Source organism: Typopeltis vanoorti, chromosome 4 (assembly GCF_054136105.1).
Source record: "Typopeltis vanoorti isolate ZY-2024b chromosome 4, IOZ_Tvanoo_1.0, whole genome shotgun sequence".
NCBI classification, from domain to species: Eukaryota; Metazoa; Arthropoda; class Arachnida; order Uropygi; family Thelyphonidae; genus Typopeltis; species Typopeltis vanoorti.
Genome location: NC_143552.1, coordinates 86,849,300 through 86,867,477, shown reverse-complemented (window position 1 = coordinate 86,867,477; position 18,178 = coordinate 86,849,300). Strand labels below are relative to the sequence as shown.

At 36.3% G+C, this 18,178-nt stretch overlaps 1 protein-coding gene across 1 annotated transcript in view; it reads right to left on the bottom strand.

Moving 5' to 3' along the window:
- Positions 1–18,178, bottom strand: part of LOC150107476 (uncharacterized) — a 574,892-nt gene that overhangs the window by 70,608 nt on the left and 486,106 nt on the right. Inside the window, exon 22 of the mRNA XM_090392109.1 lies at positions 9,577–9,854. Coding sequence (XP_090248235.1) covers positions 9,577–9,854 — 278 coding nt within the window. The remainder of the gene's footprint in view (positions 1–9,576; positions 9,855–18,178) is intronic.

Genomic DNA, 18,178 nt, shown 5'->3' with positions numbered 1-18,178 from the left:
CATAATTGTAGAATTCTCTAGGGGGTTCTGCCTTCCTACTTCAGCCAATCTCCTTTCAATCTACTGAACATAATCAATCAATTTCTTTAATTTATCAGTTCCCTGCTCTGTAATTCCAGATCTCTCTCTCTCTCTCTCTCCCCCCCCTCCTCTTGTTCTGCAAAACTTGTACTTGACTTGCCACTCCTAAAATCAAACTACCCTGCTTGGAAAGAAGTCAATGGGCACAGTAGTGTGAGAAACAAACAGACATGATTCCCACTATAATAAGATGTAGGACTTCCTTTTGCTGCAATGACTAAATACTTTTCAGATGCATACGATAATGATCAATGGGAATCTTGAACCATTCTTCCTGTAGGCACATAATGAGGTTCTGGACTGTTGTGGCATGCTCATCCCTTGACCTCACCTGGCACTCCAGTTCATTCCACAGATGTTCAATAGGATTGAGATCAGGGCTCTGTGGAGGCCAGTGAAGTGTGGTGATGTTCATGTTCACAAACCAAACAGTTACTGCATCAGCCTTATGACATGGTGCATTGTCTTAAAGACACAATAGTCAGTTCCATAAAAATGCCATAAAGTAAAAAGAATTCAATCCTTGAACATTGAACTCTGAGAATACTTTTAATTCTTGAAGTTCAATTTTCATGATATTCCATTTATAAAAGTTATATCCTGAACTTTAGAGCAGGAAATTATGATCAGCTGAGGAGAATACTAGGTTTGTCCCATGGTGTCCGTTGTCAGATGGACAAGATATTGGCAGTAAAAAGTATTTAAAAAACCAAATCAATGATGCAATACTAGAATATGTCTCTAAAGTTCTAAGAATATACATTGGTGTGAGTGTAATCTTATTAGGCAAGAGACTCTTAAGAGAGAGAGAGATAATGCAGAAGGAATACCATGTGCATAAGGATCATGTCAGTCAGTGGCGCACCCAGAGGGGGGGGGGGGGCAAGGGGCCCGGGCACCCCCCCAAAGAAAAGGAAAAAACACTAGAAAAATTTCCAAAAATCTTTTCCTAATTAAAATTCATTTTTTTTTATTATGTTGTGTGCTACTTATGAATTAGCGATCACTGCAAATGCTCAGTTATAGGTCGTATGCGATGTGTAGTGTGTATTCGCAAAACATCCACTCAACTTGCCCCCCCCCCCCCCAAAAGGTTAAATCCTGAGTGCTCGGCCCCCTCCAAGATTAAATCCTGAGTGCGCCAATGGTGTCAGTTATGAAGATTTTAAGGTGCAGGCCAGAAGAGTTACAATTATTATATGGAAAACTAAGGGAGAGTATGAAAAGAAACTGTATCTGCAAGCTAAAGATCCCTCCCCTCAAAAAAAGTCTACCCCCCCAAAAAAAATGAATGTGAAAGAATAACTATATGGAATGCAGATGGTATGTGATGATAAGATGCGTAAGATTGTTCACCTAATGAGTGCCCATTTTACTAAAAGCTATCAAGCAAACTGAATTAAAAACTAAAAAAGCAAACTGAATATGAATTTGGCAATAAGGACTGATAGGATATCAGCATGGATGTTAAAAGCATGTTCAACTGAACTGGCTTTTCTTTTGATGTTGCTCTATAATTTGAGTCAGCATAGGGAAGATTCTGCACAGGAGCAGAAAAATGTATGATATCCCATTGCACAAGAGCGATGCAAAGATTGATCTATATAGCTCTCAACCTGTCAGTATCTTTGGAGTAATGATGAAAATTTGAAAAAGTCAGCAAGAGATCACATACAGAAATGTATTGACAGAGAATATAAACTTTGCAATGAACAGCATGGGTTCGTCATGTTTGAGTAACTTGCTGAAATGACCAACTTGCCCAGTTAGCAATAATGGTTGAGATAGGCAAGGAGAATGGATATATCATGATACTTTTGAACTTTGCTAAAGCTTTTGATAGGATTCAGCACAGAAAGTTGTTGTTCAACGAATTTTGATAAGAGGATGGCTGACTGAATTTCAAAAGATGATGTATGGGGTTGGGGAGGGGATGTGAGTCTACAAGATTTAAGGTACAAGAGGAGGAATTGTTGTTCTAGAAATACCTGTGGCAAAGGTTTCACAAATTAACACAATAACCCAAGGAAAAGAGTGAATAATATTTATTCAAAAACCACATATTTTGACCTGAAAATTACAGGTCATCATCATCATCAGTGTTCTAAGGCAGTTGAATATAAAGTGAAACTTGAACAATGGATTAATTTGAAACACTGAGAGTCACATGATGTTATACATAGGACAATGCAAAGAAATAACTGAGTAAACATATTATTAATTTAAAAAATAATTAGGGGTGCTTAAGGGTCAAAGCTGTATAACTGAGAGGAGACCTCCACATAGCCTTTAAAGGAATGTGGAGAACCGACCAGGGCTTCTGACCTAATATCCAATCCTCACCTTCTCGTAGTGCACCCTGTTGGGTATCTACCTGGATACTAAACGAACGAGGATGGGCTGGCAATTTGGGATTTAGCCGAATAAATTGTATTCTTATTGGCTTAAACCAAACTACAAAATGATGGCACAACATGACAAAATTTCATGCTGGCTGGGGCATCCCCCAGTTACATAAGGCCTCCCGTTGTTTTTGCCAGGGAACCAGGGCGTACATCGAAAAGTCAGCTACTGGAGCAAATCAGAAGACACACCCCAACTCAACATCACCAGAGTTAAAGATCGGTACTATCAACATAAAAGCCTGAATGGCAAAGAAATGGAGCTAGCTGAGGAATTAGTTAAGTACCAGATCAACATAAATAGGGGTGACTGAAACAAAAAAGACAAAAACTGGTGAGATCTTTCTGAGCAATAAATACAAAATGTTATATTCAGGCAATGACAATCAAGGAAAAGAAGGAGTAGCCATAGTATTCAACACAAAATGAGGTTCATCTTCTTGAATGACAGGCAATGTCAAGTAGAGTGATGTGGGCAAATATCAGAATGGGGAACTGGACAATGAGATTATTTGTGCCTATGGTCCCACAAAAGGCTCTACTAATGTAGAAGTGGAGGAATTTTTTGAGGCTCTAGAGAAAGCTACTGACACAATGAAAAAGGAAAAGTTGGTCCTTGTTGGGGATCTAAATAGTAGAGTAGGAAGTGATTGTCAGACATACAAAAATGTTTTGGGAAAATTTGGAGAAAAGAGCAAACCTAATAACAATGGCAAATACCTGCTGGATTTCTGCTCAGGACATGGTCTGGTTAATACTAACACCATGTTCCAACATAAAAATGTGCACAAATTCACATGGAGAGAAGAGGCAAGGAATAAGAAAAGTCTCATTGACTATGTTATTGTTGATAGTGATGTTTTCTCCCTGGTGTGGGACACCAGAGTGTACAGAGGATTTGAAATTGGAAGTGATCACTATTTACTCTTGAGCAGGATAAAATTGAATTTCATAGAGAAAAAGATATCCTTGAAGTATGGAGTAATTGCTTCGAAAAATTGCTAAATGAAACAAGCAGTGATAGCACAGTGGTAAAAAACACTAACCAGACATACAGTCAGGAATACATATCCATACTTGAAGGACTTGAAATGTGGAAAGGCAGCAAGAATAGATGAGATTCGACCAGAAATGCTGAAGTATGGTGGTATAAAAGTCTTACAGTGGCTGCACTGCCTGGACAGAGGGACAAAATCCTGATGTTTGGAGTAGAGCTCTAATAGTACCCATATATAAAAAGGGAAATAAAACTGAATGTGAGAATTACAGAAGTATTTTCCTACTGAGTGTTCTGGGCAAGATTTATGCCAGTATACTTGAGAAACGGTTGAGAAGAAATGTGGAAGAAAAGCTTGATGAATAACAAGCTGGATTCAGGCCAAATAGAGGCTGTCAGGATCAGATTTTCACTTCAACGACAATTAGTTGAGAAAGCATGGGAATATAACAAAGATCTGTATTTAAGTTTTGGCGATCTGGAAAAGGAATACGACAAAGTGCCAAGAGAGAAGCTATTCAATACACTACAGTTATATGGTGTCAATGGGGCATTATATCAAGCAATACTTAGTCTTTATTTGAGTTACAAGTCAGCAGTTAGAATTGAAGGAAGTACAGGAAGATGGTTTAATGTTAAATCTGGTATGAGACAAGGATGTACATTATCCCCTCTGTTATTCATTATCTATATGGATCACATTATGAAGGAAAGTGATATTAAACATCATATCAGAATTGGAGATGTTAATGTCAGCTCTTTGCTTTATGCGGACGATGCTATACTTTTAAATAAATCTGCTACAAGTTTGCAAGAGTCCCTGACTACATTGAATAACTGTTGTAGTAGATATGGTATGAAGGTCAGCAACAAAATGACAAAGACAATGAAAATAGGCAGAATCATAGAAAATGTCAACTGTGTTTTGAATGGGGAACCTGTTGAACAAGTAAAACATTTCAGCTACTTAGGGATGATTTTCAGTGAATATGGTAAATTAAATATGGAAATAGACAACAGAATCAACAAAGCTGGAATGGTAGGAAGTCAATTGAATAAATTCATATGGAATAAGAGAGAAATTAATCGGAACACTAAATTAGCTGTATACAAGGCAGTGTTCAAACCAGTTTTAACTTATGGATCTGAGAGCTCGGTCAGAAGTAAAACACTTGACCAAAGACTAGAAACCGCAGATATGAGAGTCCTGAGAAAGATTAGAGATGTGAACAGATGGCATCAATGGCAATATCATATTAAAAACTAGGATATTAGGAAAGAAGATCTAGGAGTGCGTTAGCAGAGCTAATCTCAGGTGGTATGGTCACTTGAACTTGAAGGTCAGAATGGGAGAGGAAAGATTAGCAAAACAAGTGTTCTCTGCCAGGTTGGCAGGAAAACGACCCAGAGGAAGACCAAGATATAGGTGGATTGATACAGTACAAAGTGCCTTAGACGATAGAAATATAAGATCTGATATGATGTTGGAGTCTTGACAAGTAACAGACTGATTTGGAGGAAAATTGTAGATAGGAAGTTGGTAATGAGGTAAATTGTTCATGAAGTACTATCATATCAATTGTTCATGAAGTACTAACATAGGGTTGATGAGATGGATAGCTGGGTGGATGATGGAGAGATATCAAAGAGTAGTTTATTCAGGAGTAGAGTCCAAAAAACGGCCTGTGACTAGTGGTGTGCCACAGGGTTCTGTTCTTGGACCACTGCTGTTTAATCTGTTCATTAACGATATAGGGAAGGGTCTAAGTGGGACAGTTCATTTGTTCGCTGATGATGCAAAGTTGGGTAGGGCGATAGTGAATGCAGAAGATGTCAAAGTCTTGCAAGATGACTTAGATAGATTGGAGTTCTGGACTAAGGAGAATGGATGTCAATTTAATGTGACAAAATGTAAGGTTATGCATTTCGGAGTGAAAAGATTAGCAGCAGTATACCACATTGGTGGAACTGTACTCCAAGAGATTGATGAGGCCAGGGACTTGGGAGTGTTGGTGGATAGGGAGATGAAGTTTAGGGGGCACATTGCGAAAGTAGCTAAATCATCTCATCAACTCACTTGGTTGTTGAAAAATACCTTGACAAGCAGAGAAAAACAAGTTATTGTACCTCTGTACCGAGCCCTGATAAGACCTCATCTCGACTACTGTGCCCAAAATTTGGTCACCTCGGTTCCTTCTTGATGGGGAGGAGGTTGAGAGGATCCAGAGGCGAGTGACTAAGATGATAGCAGGTCTATGGAATGAACCATATGAGAACAGGTTGAAGATTTGTGGGTTGCAGAAACTAGTTGATAGGCGGAAAAGGGGAGACATGATTGAGACATTCAAATTGCTAAAAGGATTCTATAGGATTAATTCAGATGATATTTTTGAGATCAGGACTGGTGGTGGGAGAACTAGGGGACACCCATGGAAGCTGGGGAAGAGCGTGGTTAGCAGGGGTGTTAGAGCTGGGTTCTTTACTTTTAGAGTGGTAAATGAGTGGAATAAGCTGCCAGAGTCTGTTGCGGGTGCTATGACAGTGAGCGAGTTCAAGGCAAGGTATGATAGATACTGTGAGAATGTTGAACAGCTGCGTGAACATGATGTTTAGGGCCTCCCTCGATGAGTCTAAGGACTCCTGGAGTAGCCCGTGGTAATAATAATAATAATAATAATATCTTGTACCCCCCCCCCCCCTTGAGGGTACATGTCAGGAATTTGATGATGATGATGATGATGAAAAAATAATTATTGATGTGTTGTTAGAATAAAACTCTCTCATATCTTCGATAGTGTGATGGAGTTGTTCTGATTCAAGTTTGAATAATGGAGTCAGTCTTTGCCACTTTTTTTTTTAAATAAATGTTTGAACTTATGGTGACAATGATTGAGAAAGTGCAGTTCAGACCATACAATACCATGGTCAGTATCTATTCCATTTATTCCATCAAACTATCAGCATGGTTCCCATCTTTTAATGCTTCCCTCTTGCTCTTCCTGGCATCTACCAAGTTCCTTGTGATTGTCACCTTTCTTACTTTGACAAATTGGATACTCAGTGGAGAAAAAAACACAAGAACACAAGTCTTACATCAACAATAGGAAATCTGATAAATCTGGTCTTGCACAATATGGAATAGATACCAACCACAATATCCTATAGTCTGAAATGTGCTTACTCCATTGTTGCTGTTTAAATAAGTTTGATCATTTATTTAAAGAAAGTGCCGAAGCCTTGAATCAGAATGACTGCCCCTCGCTATTGAAGATATGAGAGTCTTATTCTACTCATACATCGCTAAGTTTGTTATTATTTTTATTTAATAATACATTTCCTCAGTTATTACTTTGTGTTGTGCTATAGTTGTGCTACATCACATGGCTCTCAGGGTTTCAAATTAATCCACTGTTTGAGTTCTGCTTTGTATTCAATTGCCTGATGCCATTGACGATGACCTGTGATTTTCAGGTCAAAATATATGGCTTTTGAATAAATATTATTCGCTCTTCTCCTTGTGTTATCATGTTAATTTATGAGACCAGTGGAGTAAGTAACCCAAAGATCAGTCCTTGTTCCATTGTTATTTTATGTTTACATTCACATTGGAAAGGATTTAACATGAAACATGCAACTACTTGCTGATGATGCAAAGATAGCTACTCAGAATGCAAATGACATGCAGTATTTGCAGAATGATTTGAATAAGCTGGAACTGTGGGAAGTATGTGAAAATGTTGTCATTTAAAAGTTAGTAAATGTAAAGTTATGCACTTTGGTGTAATGAGATGTCCAATGGCTTATTGTATTGTATTTTACATGCATGTAGTTTTTATTGTATTGGTGGGATTATACTAGAAGAAACTGACCAGGCTCAGGATCTTAGAGTTTTGGAAGATAGGAAGTTAAATTTCAGGAACCATATAGAAAAATTGAATATACAACTCAGAGGATAATTGAAATGTTGAAATGAACAGTGACAGGTAAGAACAAGTTATTTTGTCTCTTTACAAGGCTTTGATAAGACCTAACCCGGGCTATTGTGCACAGAACTAGTCTACTGGTTTCAAGGTGATGCAGATATAGTGGAGAAGGTGCAAAGGAGAGTTCTAAAAATGATATCAGGACTGTGGAATATCATCAGGAGAAATTGAGAATTCGTGAATTGCAGATGCTAGCAGACAGCAGAAAGATGGAGATGATATGATAAAGACCAACAAACTTCTGAACGGGTCATATAGGATATGAATAAATGGAAATTTTCATTCTATAGAAAGTAGGAAGATAATAAGAGGGAATCCACAGAAGTTGAGAATAAATGCAATTGAGAAAGATGTGGGAACTAGATTTTTTGTCATAGAGCAGTGCATGACTGGAATTACTTGCCTTTGGATGTTGTAAGTGCAAAATGTGTGAGTGAATTCAAGAGAAAGAAGGTATGATGTGGTGTGAGTGATATGCCCTCCCTTGATGAGTCCTGACTCCATGGAGGTCTCTTGTAATAATAATCTCTTGTAAGAATTTATATGAAGAATTTTTGGGGAAGCATTATATGAAATTAATGGCATGTAAAAATACAAAGGATATAAATTAAATGAACACAAATCAGATGTAGAATACCAACAGGAAGATGAAAACAGGACTCAAGGTTCACATGATCCAAAAGAAACATGATATTTATCTGAGACTGCCATGAATACCCTTCTTGTGAAACAGTAAGCAAGACTGCCTCGTCAGATATGTGAGAAATATCACAAGAGATATCTCAATTGAAATGTTGGCTGGAATTATCACCTTCATCTGTCATTATCAATAAATCTCAGTACAATACATAAATTTATTTCTCCAGCCACTTTCTGAAAAATGGATTGAAATCAAACATTGCAATTAAGGAGGAATGAACAGTTGCTGATTGTTGTTCATGATGCATAGCTAATTTTAAAGAAGGCAACCAATTCCTCAGTGGCAAAACATGAAGAGTAAAAACAACAAATTATGCAATAACGACAGTAATTAACTTTAATGAAATAAAAGTACATTTTCATTAACGTTAATTACTGTGGTTATCGTGTAATTTGTTGTTTATAGTCATGCCACAGGTATCTTTAAAGATGAAGGGTATAATTTTTTAATATGCAAAGCAAATATATATACTGTCTGAAACTGCCATTACTTATAATTACTTATACTATTAACTACAGAGACAATCTTGAACCTATAACAGAAGATTGTTTTATTAGCAGTAGTTTTTTTTTTTTTTTGATATTTTCACGTTTTGAATAGTTTTATTTTTTAACTATGTAATGCTTTCTTGAAATGACTTTGTAATGAGATCAAATGTCAAAACCTATAATTAAAGCTATTTTGCTTATTTTTGTTTAGGAGTACTCCTTTTATTATGTCATTGGCCCCCATCAATGATCTTGTTTCATCATATTCTATTCTTCTCCTTTCTACATAAAATTTCTATCTTTCACCTTCTTCCCAAAGAATTCACCACCCACCCTTAAAACCTGGGTTTTTAAATATCACATACCTTGTAATCTTATCCGTAATATTCCCACATCTCTCTATCTCCACATTTCCAACCCCCTCCCTTCCTTTCAGTCATATTTCAGTAATATCGCCATTAATCCATGCAATAAGATGACAACAGGGACATCCTACCAAGGTATTATGTCCAAAATTATTCCTTCCTTATATTCTTCATATATCTATATCTTTAAAATATCAGTAATGCCCTAAAAATTGAGTAAAAAGCTAATGACATCATAAAAGGGGCACTCCTAAACAGATATAGGCAAAATAGCCATAAAATTTGATATTTACTTAGAGGAGTAACATGCAAAAATTTTCCAGAAATAATAATAATTATCTATAATTCAATGATGACTTCTAAGGCCAGAACAGGCTACGCTAGGCCTAAATCCTTGATATACATGATGATGAATATCTATAATTAAAGTTTTTTTTTCGTTGTTGTTTTGTAGTGCAGCATTTTTGTGTGATTATTTACAAAACTAAAATTCCTATCCAACTATCTTCAATATAAGAAGCTTATAAACACAAATATTTACAAAACTAAGGGAATTATACCAATTCTTCATCATCTGAGTCATTGAGTGGGGCACCGTCACAGTTTTCTCCTGTGGAATGATTATCATCATTATCATCTATTGCATTTTCATTCTCTGGAAAAAGTTGATCATCTTCAAGAGATTCATTATCAGAAACTGTATGAACCAAATTGGTCAAAGCTACGTCATTTGAAGTATCTTCATTCTTTAAAGTGGGTGAAATTATACCATTTCCCTTATTTTCATCCCGAAGAAGATAAGAATGCATGGAAATTCCTTGCTTTGATTTATTTTCATCTAAATGGATGAAAATTGCAACATAAAATACCACTAATAAAAATATATATAATAATAATATATATAATTATATATTATAATTTTAATATATAGCAGATTCTAAAATGCTTTGTCACATTAAGTATCTAAATACAGTTGCAAGCACTAGACTGAGAGGTTCAAAATGGTTGGAAAAAATGATGCAAGAAATACTTTTATAGGCAATGTTTTCCTTCCATTCCTAATCAATATTAAGTGCATAGCTCAGAATGAACAAAATCAAAGAATAAAACTCAGTGAATAATTAAAAAGAGCAATTTTTGAGTGCAGTTAAGTTCTGGAAGTATATCACGTTAACCTTTAATTGTCAGTCAGTATGTGGTGAAATTTTCACATTTACATGCTGAGTCACTGAAGAAGTGTATAAATATTTTATTTCTCTATAGGCAAATTGCTACTTTGTCCTTCTACTCCTATATGGCTTGTTTCCACACAAGTGCACAGACATTTATTTTACTTCTGGTGTGTGTGCGTGTGTGTGTGTGTGTGTGTAGAAAGAATACCTCTCTTATCAGAGAGTGAAAGCAAAAATTGCTAATGATCACAAAAGAGTTTATTGGTAATAGCATGTATTATCAAGAGAATGTGGCTAACTCAGATTCTGAGTGAGCCACAAGCGAAACAATTTTACATGAATGTGGAAAAAGAATCAAACTCAATCTGTAAAATAATTAGCTAGTAACTATGCCACACTGCAAACATATTTATGCAAGTGAAGAAAACAAAGCAAAAATAAGAATATTATTACATCTGATAAATATGTTATATAATATGGTGTTGAAAGGGAGAGATCTGAGGAAGTAAGCAATAATGTGAAAGAATGGGGGAGAGCATGATAGGTAAGACAAAAGAAGTGATTGTGACTGGACAAGGATCAAAGAGGAGAGGAAAATAGTGTGAGACCATTAAGATAATGGTTTCACACTACCCAGGCAGGAAAATAGGGGAGGGGGGAGGGATCAAAGTGGACAAAATAGCCATAGCATAAGGAGTATGGATGTCGAATGTGTGTAAGAGGTGGTCAACATAAAAATGGGATAGCAAAGGAAGTAAATGTGTTCAGTAAAATATGGAATAAATGGTGATAAAGAGAAGGGGTCAGGAATAAAGAACTCACAGTTAAAAGACTGGTAGGATTGGGGAGACTCCAGGGAGAGAGGATGAAACTGTTGCGTGAGTGAGTTCGTTTGTTCTCTCAAAAAAATCATTGGTGCAAGTGAAACATGGTTGATATTCTGACAGGAGGAAAGAGAGAGAAGAAGAAGAAGAAAAAGAAGAAGGGTATGATATTTTTCATAAGGATAGGAAATACAAGGGGGGGGGGAATAGGGATACTGTTGATGGTTAAAGAATTGTGCTTATACAAGGTGAAAATACAAATAAGAAAAGTAGCAGCAATTCTGAGGCAACATTGTGTGAGGTGGAGGCAAACAGAATGAGATGTTTAGTTGGGATGTGGTTATAGGCCAGGGAATGCAGAGGATGATTAAAAAGAAAATGTAGTGTCAACTTGGCTTAGCAAACAAGAAAGGTGATTATTATGGACAATTTTAATTATGAAAATAGTTGATTGGAATGCAGAGATATTATTATTATGATTCATATCTCCATGCAGTCACATGATTCACTGTGGTAGGCCCATCCTAGAAAACTCAAAGTCCATATTACCACTCCTTGAAATCAAGGGATAGCCCCATATCCTCACTCCTTTCCTCCTGTTCCACCAAATGAAAGAACTCGCCAGTGTCAACTCTGTAACTCCCTCTCAACAGTTTAAAAGTCTCAATCATAACACATCTCCTTCTTCTATCTACCAAACTCTATCTTTCATTCTTTCCTCTGTGAAAGAATGGAGAGGGGACCATATTGGAGCACAATAGTCCATGTGTGGTCTGATCAGGGCTTTATACAATAGAATCACAACTCTTTTATCTTTGCAGGTCAGCATCCTTCTCCATATTGCAGCAATCCTCTGGGTTACTTTCACTACCTTTGCAATATATTCCTGAATTTCAGGTTTCTATCAATCATCACCTTCCCCACTTCCTCCAGTACAATTCCTGCAACAAAGTATGCAGCCTCCTATTGATGTATTCCAAACTTCAAGACTTTACATTTAGCTCCATTAAACTGACCCCACACATACATGTGTCCAAATGTCCAGTTTATTCAAATCATCTTGCAGGGCTACCACATATGCACTATTACTAATAATCCTTCCCACCTTCACATCATCTGCAAATAACTGAATATCCCTCTGCATTTCATTGACAATGTCATTAATATAAATGTTAAACAATGCAGGTCCCAGTGGCTCTGTGGGACCCAACCTGATACTGCCCACACCCCCCATTCACAACTCTCTGATATCTATCAGATGGCCAATCCTGAATTCAGTTCACTAACCTGACATCTAAACTCATCTGCTGCAACTTAAATATCAGCTTATCATGTGGTACCCTGTCAAATGATTTTGTAAAATCCAAAAAAATGGCAGAATATGCCTTACCCTCATCAACAACTCTCGTCATTTTATTAAAAAAGGCAATCATCTTACTAAACCAAGAGCACCCCTTAACAAATCCGTGCTGACTTTCAAAGATAACATTGCCCTCATCTGCCCAATGCTGTAAATGAACCCTCACTAATTTCTCCAAGAGCTTAACAACTACTGACAAAAAACAAAGTGGTCTATAGTTTAACACTTCCGGTCTCTGCTATCACCCTTATGCAATGGCACTATCTTACCCCATCCACTCCTTCAAATCCCTGAGTATCTTTTCCATGGTCAGACTTTCATTGCAAACCCAGGTTAATGGAGCTGTTCACCCTCTTTGCTCCCTAGCTTGTAGCAACACCCCACTAAATATCCTGTTCTGCCCACCTCTACCTCACACCATATGCTTTCAAAACCATTAGTACCATAGCCCTCCAAATCCTCCACTCTGAGAGAACATAAGTCATCACTTATCTTAAGCAGTAATTGACCACTGCTTCCTTTCCTATGCTGTCAAAAAAACCTGCTACTTCTATTCCTGTCAGTATATCATCCTCTGTCAACCATGTCTCAGAGATCCCAGTAATCATTGAACAGGCTAATGCTATCAGTACCACCAATTCATCTCATTTATTCCAAATACTCCTGGCATTAGTATAAAGAATCAAAGCATTGTCACTGTTTCTATATATCATTATCCCCTCCAAACTCCAGTGATTTAAGCATTACACGATGTATCCCCCCCCACCTCTCTCTCTCTCTCTCTCTCAAGCACCTATTCCCAAAACAGGGCTCCCCCTGCTACCATTCACCTTTGATAATTCTATTTTCCTGCATTGACACACTGACTTGTTCAGAGATCAGCATTCTCTCCAGATGTCTATGTCCTTCCTCATTTAAATGCAATTCGTCTCTCTCTCTCTCTCTCTTTCTCGCACGCGCGCATACAGTTCCTTTTCCTCAAATGCCTTCCAAGCATCCACATATTCCAAGCCTCTCTTTCGACACATCCTGGCTATTATACTATTCGTTATTGATGCCCTTCTCACAGCTCTGCATTCTCATACTGGGCAACACACTCACTATCTTCCTTCTCTCTCTCTCTCTCTCTCTTGTCTTCTGTACAGCCTCAAGCACGAACCTCAGATCTCTTGCCACCCGATTCACACTGCCTCTCAAGTCATTCGTGGCCACCATCACAATCATCTCATCCATATCACTGAGGAAAATTAATTTCTAGAAAATGAATACTGTAATAGAAGGCATATGAAGATCATGAATCTTGCATTTCATCACAGAGGATGTTATTGTGAATAAGGTGCTGAATCTACCTCCAAATTGTAAAGAATGACTATGGGACATCATCTGCCTAGCTTTATGGCAACTTCTGTTAATAAAGAATATATATATATATATATATATATATATATATATATATATATATATAACTACAAGGCTAGTGATTATAGAAAGCTCAGGAGATAGGTTGGAGTAATAGGATGAAAGAAAGAGTTAGATGGGAAAAAAGTTCAATGCTGCTTGGGAAATGGACAAGAACTTTTTAACAAATGGCAATATATGAAGGTATTCCAAAGGTCAGAAGGTTAAATAAGGAACAAGGATATTGAGCTGAATGTGAATATTAATTTTTACCTAATTTTCATTACACTAGGTGAATGCTCTGTGTTCTTTAACAAGTATATCTTTGTGCTCTGAAGATGCTGGTTTGAAACTTAATAAATATTAGCAATTTAATATATAATACATGCATTTTGTAATTTTTGTGTTCCATATACTGTGAAGTACTACTATGAATAAACTAACCAATACACACCCAAGCCTTTCATTACATTCCAGAAGAAAGAATGATTTTAGGAAAGTGATTTTTAATTATTAGAATGGTACATCTGATAAGTACCATAGAGGATATATTTCATGAACATTTCACCAAAGTATAAGTTTGACATCATACAGCATCTGAGAGTGGAGGAAATGACAGATGAGGAACTTGTAGTGAATAGGTATGGGTTATGTGAAAAATTAAGTACACGCAATTAATAAGGAAATGGCCTTAATGACATTTCACTGTGCATTTTAAGGGACTGTTCCAGTGAGTTAACACCAGCTTTGACATACTTGTTTAAGAAGAGTCTGCAGCACCAGTTACACTTCACATAGGACAGGGTGATCAAACTGAGGGTTAGAATGACAGGTCAAAATTGTATCTCTGTAGTTGTGGTTAAGGTGTTACAAAAGTTGGTGAGGTTTAGGATCCAGAATATGATTCATTAAGTAGAGTGCTAAAACCATGATCTTCCTTTAAAAAAACCCAAGCTAAGAATGAATTATAACCAGATAAAAAGTACACTGGACAAGAGTGATGTATATATGATAGTATATTTAGAATTTGCAAAAGCCCTTAAAGTTTGCCAAATGGCAATTTTATTCTGTTCCAATTGATTGCCAACTTGGCAATTAATGCAAACTAGCAAATCTCTTTGCAATAACTAATCTCTTATATAACCAATCAGTTTTAATTAATTTCCAACTTCGCAATTAATTAGAACAGATTGGGTATATAAGAGATTAGTGCAATAGATGGGAGACTGTATGTCTGATAGGTATTAGCAAATTGTGCATGGAGTAATGGTACACTAGAGAGAGAGAGAGGGGAAAGTCACAAATGATGTGCTGCAGGAATCCATTTTGGAGCCCTTCCATTCAGCATATATGTTAAAGATGCTGGGAGAGATTTAAATGGATATATGCAATTATTTTCATATAATGCAAAGTTAGAGAGAATTATGAAGAGCAGAGTAGAATGCATCTGTACAGAAAGATTTTGATAGACTATCTGAATAGATGAGTGAGCAGATTCTACCAGAATTTTAGAAGACAAGGATGGGAGAAAAGTATACAACTGGTGGAAATATCTTGAAAGAGAAAAAGGATATAAGAAATCCTGTTCTCTTACATCCTTGTCCTTAGATGCTTGTCGACCATTACCTCCAGAGGTAATGGTGGACAAGCATCTAAAATTTAGGACCAACCTTTTGAGGATCTGACAATGGATTATGACAATTATGAAGTGAACAGTGATATGTCAAGGTAAAGAGATTGTGGTTCCATTGTAAAAGACCTTTATTAAGCTAGTTTTTAAACTTAGATGTTGGAACCACATTGAATAAGATAATCAATTAATGTAACAATTTTAAATCATATAAATTCACATTTAGATGGAAATGACATCTGTATTAATGATTAATTAATTACAATAATAGAAAAGTAATTAAAATTACTATATATATTTGTATTTTGTATAACTATTTCCAAATGTGAGATAAAAACATAGAATCAGTCTTATTAAGACTAAGGCTGCTGTAGAAAGTCCTTGCAAGATTCTTCAAATAATCTTGTAAATTTATAAGGACTGTGATGTAATGTATCATGCCATTCGATATGATGATGATCTATATTAATGCCATGATCTCCTACTCCAGGCATACCAAGTTACTAAAATCTAAAACTATAATATTAAATGGCAAGGAGTTGTTACCAGATTAATGAGGAAGAGAGTTTCCATAGAATGGAAGGAGACTGGAATAGAACAAGATACTCTCTCTCTCATATATATATATGTACAGGATAAGTCAAAATAATAGAAACATTTATTTAAAAAAAAGCTATTAAAGACAAAAATATGATGCACTTAAATTATATATTTTTGGTAGTTTTATAATAGAAATACAATTTTATTAATACAGACCAGTATTTTACAATAAAAACATTTATTCAAATCTACCAGTTTCACCAGCAAACTGTCTGGCTTTTTCAAGGCATTACGGAGATATGAAAGTTAGTAAATGCAAATTAAAAGGAACATAAAAAACGTTGTAAACCAAACTAGTATCTATGGTTACACGTTTCGCGTGACAGAGATGACTTATTGTTCTTATTCATTATCACACATGCGTGTTTGTTGTAGACTTGTAATGTGATTACTGGCTAGCTGTAGTTCAGATTGATTGAGAGAGAGGATCAAGTTTTTCCACGAACTGTTTAGAATTGCACCCTGATTTCTGTTGAGGTTTCCGCCGGTTATTAGTACTATTGTTGGCTTCCTTAAATACACAATGCCTGTAGTCATCATCGAGATATGGCATGGAGCTGTTTTGCCAATCTATCGTGTGGTTAGACGTGCAGAAATGATGTGCTAAGCCAGAAGAGATGCTTCTGTTGTGGTTTACATCACCAACATGTTCTTTTTGTCTAATTTCTAAACTTCGTGAAGTTTGTCCGATGTAGGCAAGACCACAGGAGCAGGGAATATAATATACTCCTGGATATTTGTAGAACGGAACTTTATCTTTTGGAGATCCTAAAACTTGTCTGATGTTGGTGGTTGGTTTGAAGACCACTCTGGTGTTGTGGGCTCTTAGTATTCTTGCTATTTGATAAGAAATTGACTTGATGAAAGGTATCACTACAGTAGAAATGTGCTGACGGTGGGATTCTTCTTGTCTGGGGCTGTCATTGTATAGATATTTTTTGATGATGTTTTGAGGATATCCATTTTGTGATAATGTGTTGGCTATTAGTGAGAGTTCATTCTGTGTATCCTCCTCTTCTGATATAAACTTTTTGGCTCTATGTTTCAACATGTGGATAATATTCAGTTTGTGTGACTTGTGATGGTTTGAAGTATAGTGAAGATATCTTCCAGTATCTGTGGGCTTTCTGTAAATGGATAATTTGACACTGTTAGGTTGTTTTTTTATCAAGATATCTAAAAAATGCAGTTGGTTGTTGTTTTCTACTTCCAGAGTGAATTTTATCTTGCTATGTATTGAGTTGATTTTATCCACAAACAATTTTAGGTTGTCTAAGCTGTCTTGCCATATGATGAATATATCATCCACATATCTCCACCATGTAGATGGTCTCAGAGAGAGAGATTGCAGAGAGAATTTCTTTTTCAAGTTTTTCCATGAAAAGGTCTGCACAAGATGGTGATAGTGGGCTTCCCATTGCTAGGCCTTCTAATTGTTGGTATATGGTGTTGTTAACCTTGAAGAAATTAGATCGAAGGCAGTGTCTAAACATCTGTGTGATGTCTAGAGGAAAGAGGTCTTGGATGATGTTTATTACCTCTTCTACTGGAACACTGGTGAAAAGGGATACAACATCTAGGCTGGCTAGCATGTCAGTTAGTGCAATCTTGATAAAGGAAATTCTACAGTTATCCTCAACTCTAAAGATTATTATGATAAGTTAAACGTATTACTATCGGACACCTCAACTTATAAAATCCTAGACAGAGACCCCACAATAAAAAACATAATGAAACAAACCAACTAATCAGAAATTGTAACAATTGGCCAGAAGAAGTGAAGAGAACACTTAAATCCTCACATCCTATCACTCCATGGGGCACCTAAAATACATAAACAGGATATACCTCTCCGTCCAATAGTTGATGGAAGATCATCACCAACCTACCTTTTGGCAAAGCATCTTGCAAACTTATTAAATAATAAAATTTGTGGATAAAATCAACTCAATACATAGCAAGATAAAATTCACTCTGGAAGTAGAACGCAACAACCAACTGCATTTTTTAGGTATCTTGATAAAAAAACAACCTAACAGTGTCAAATTATCCATTTACAGAAAGCCCACAGATACTGGAAGATATCTTCACTATACTTCAAACCATCACAAGTCACACAAACTGAGTATTATCCACATGTTGAAACATAGAGCCAAAAAAGTTTATATCAGAAGAGGA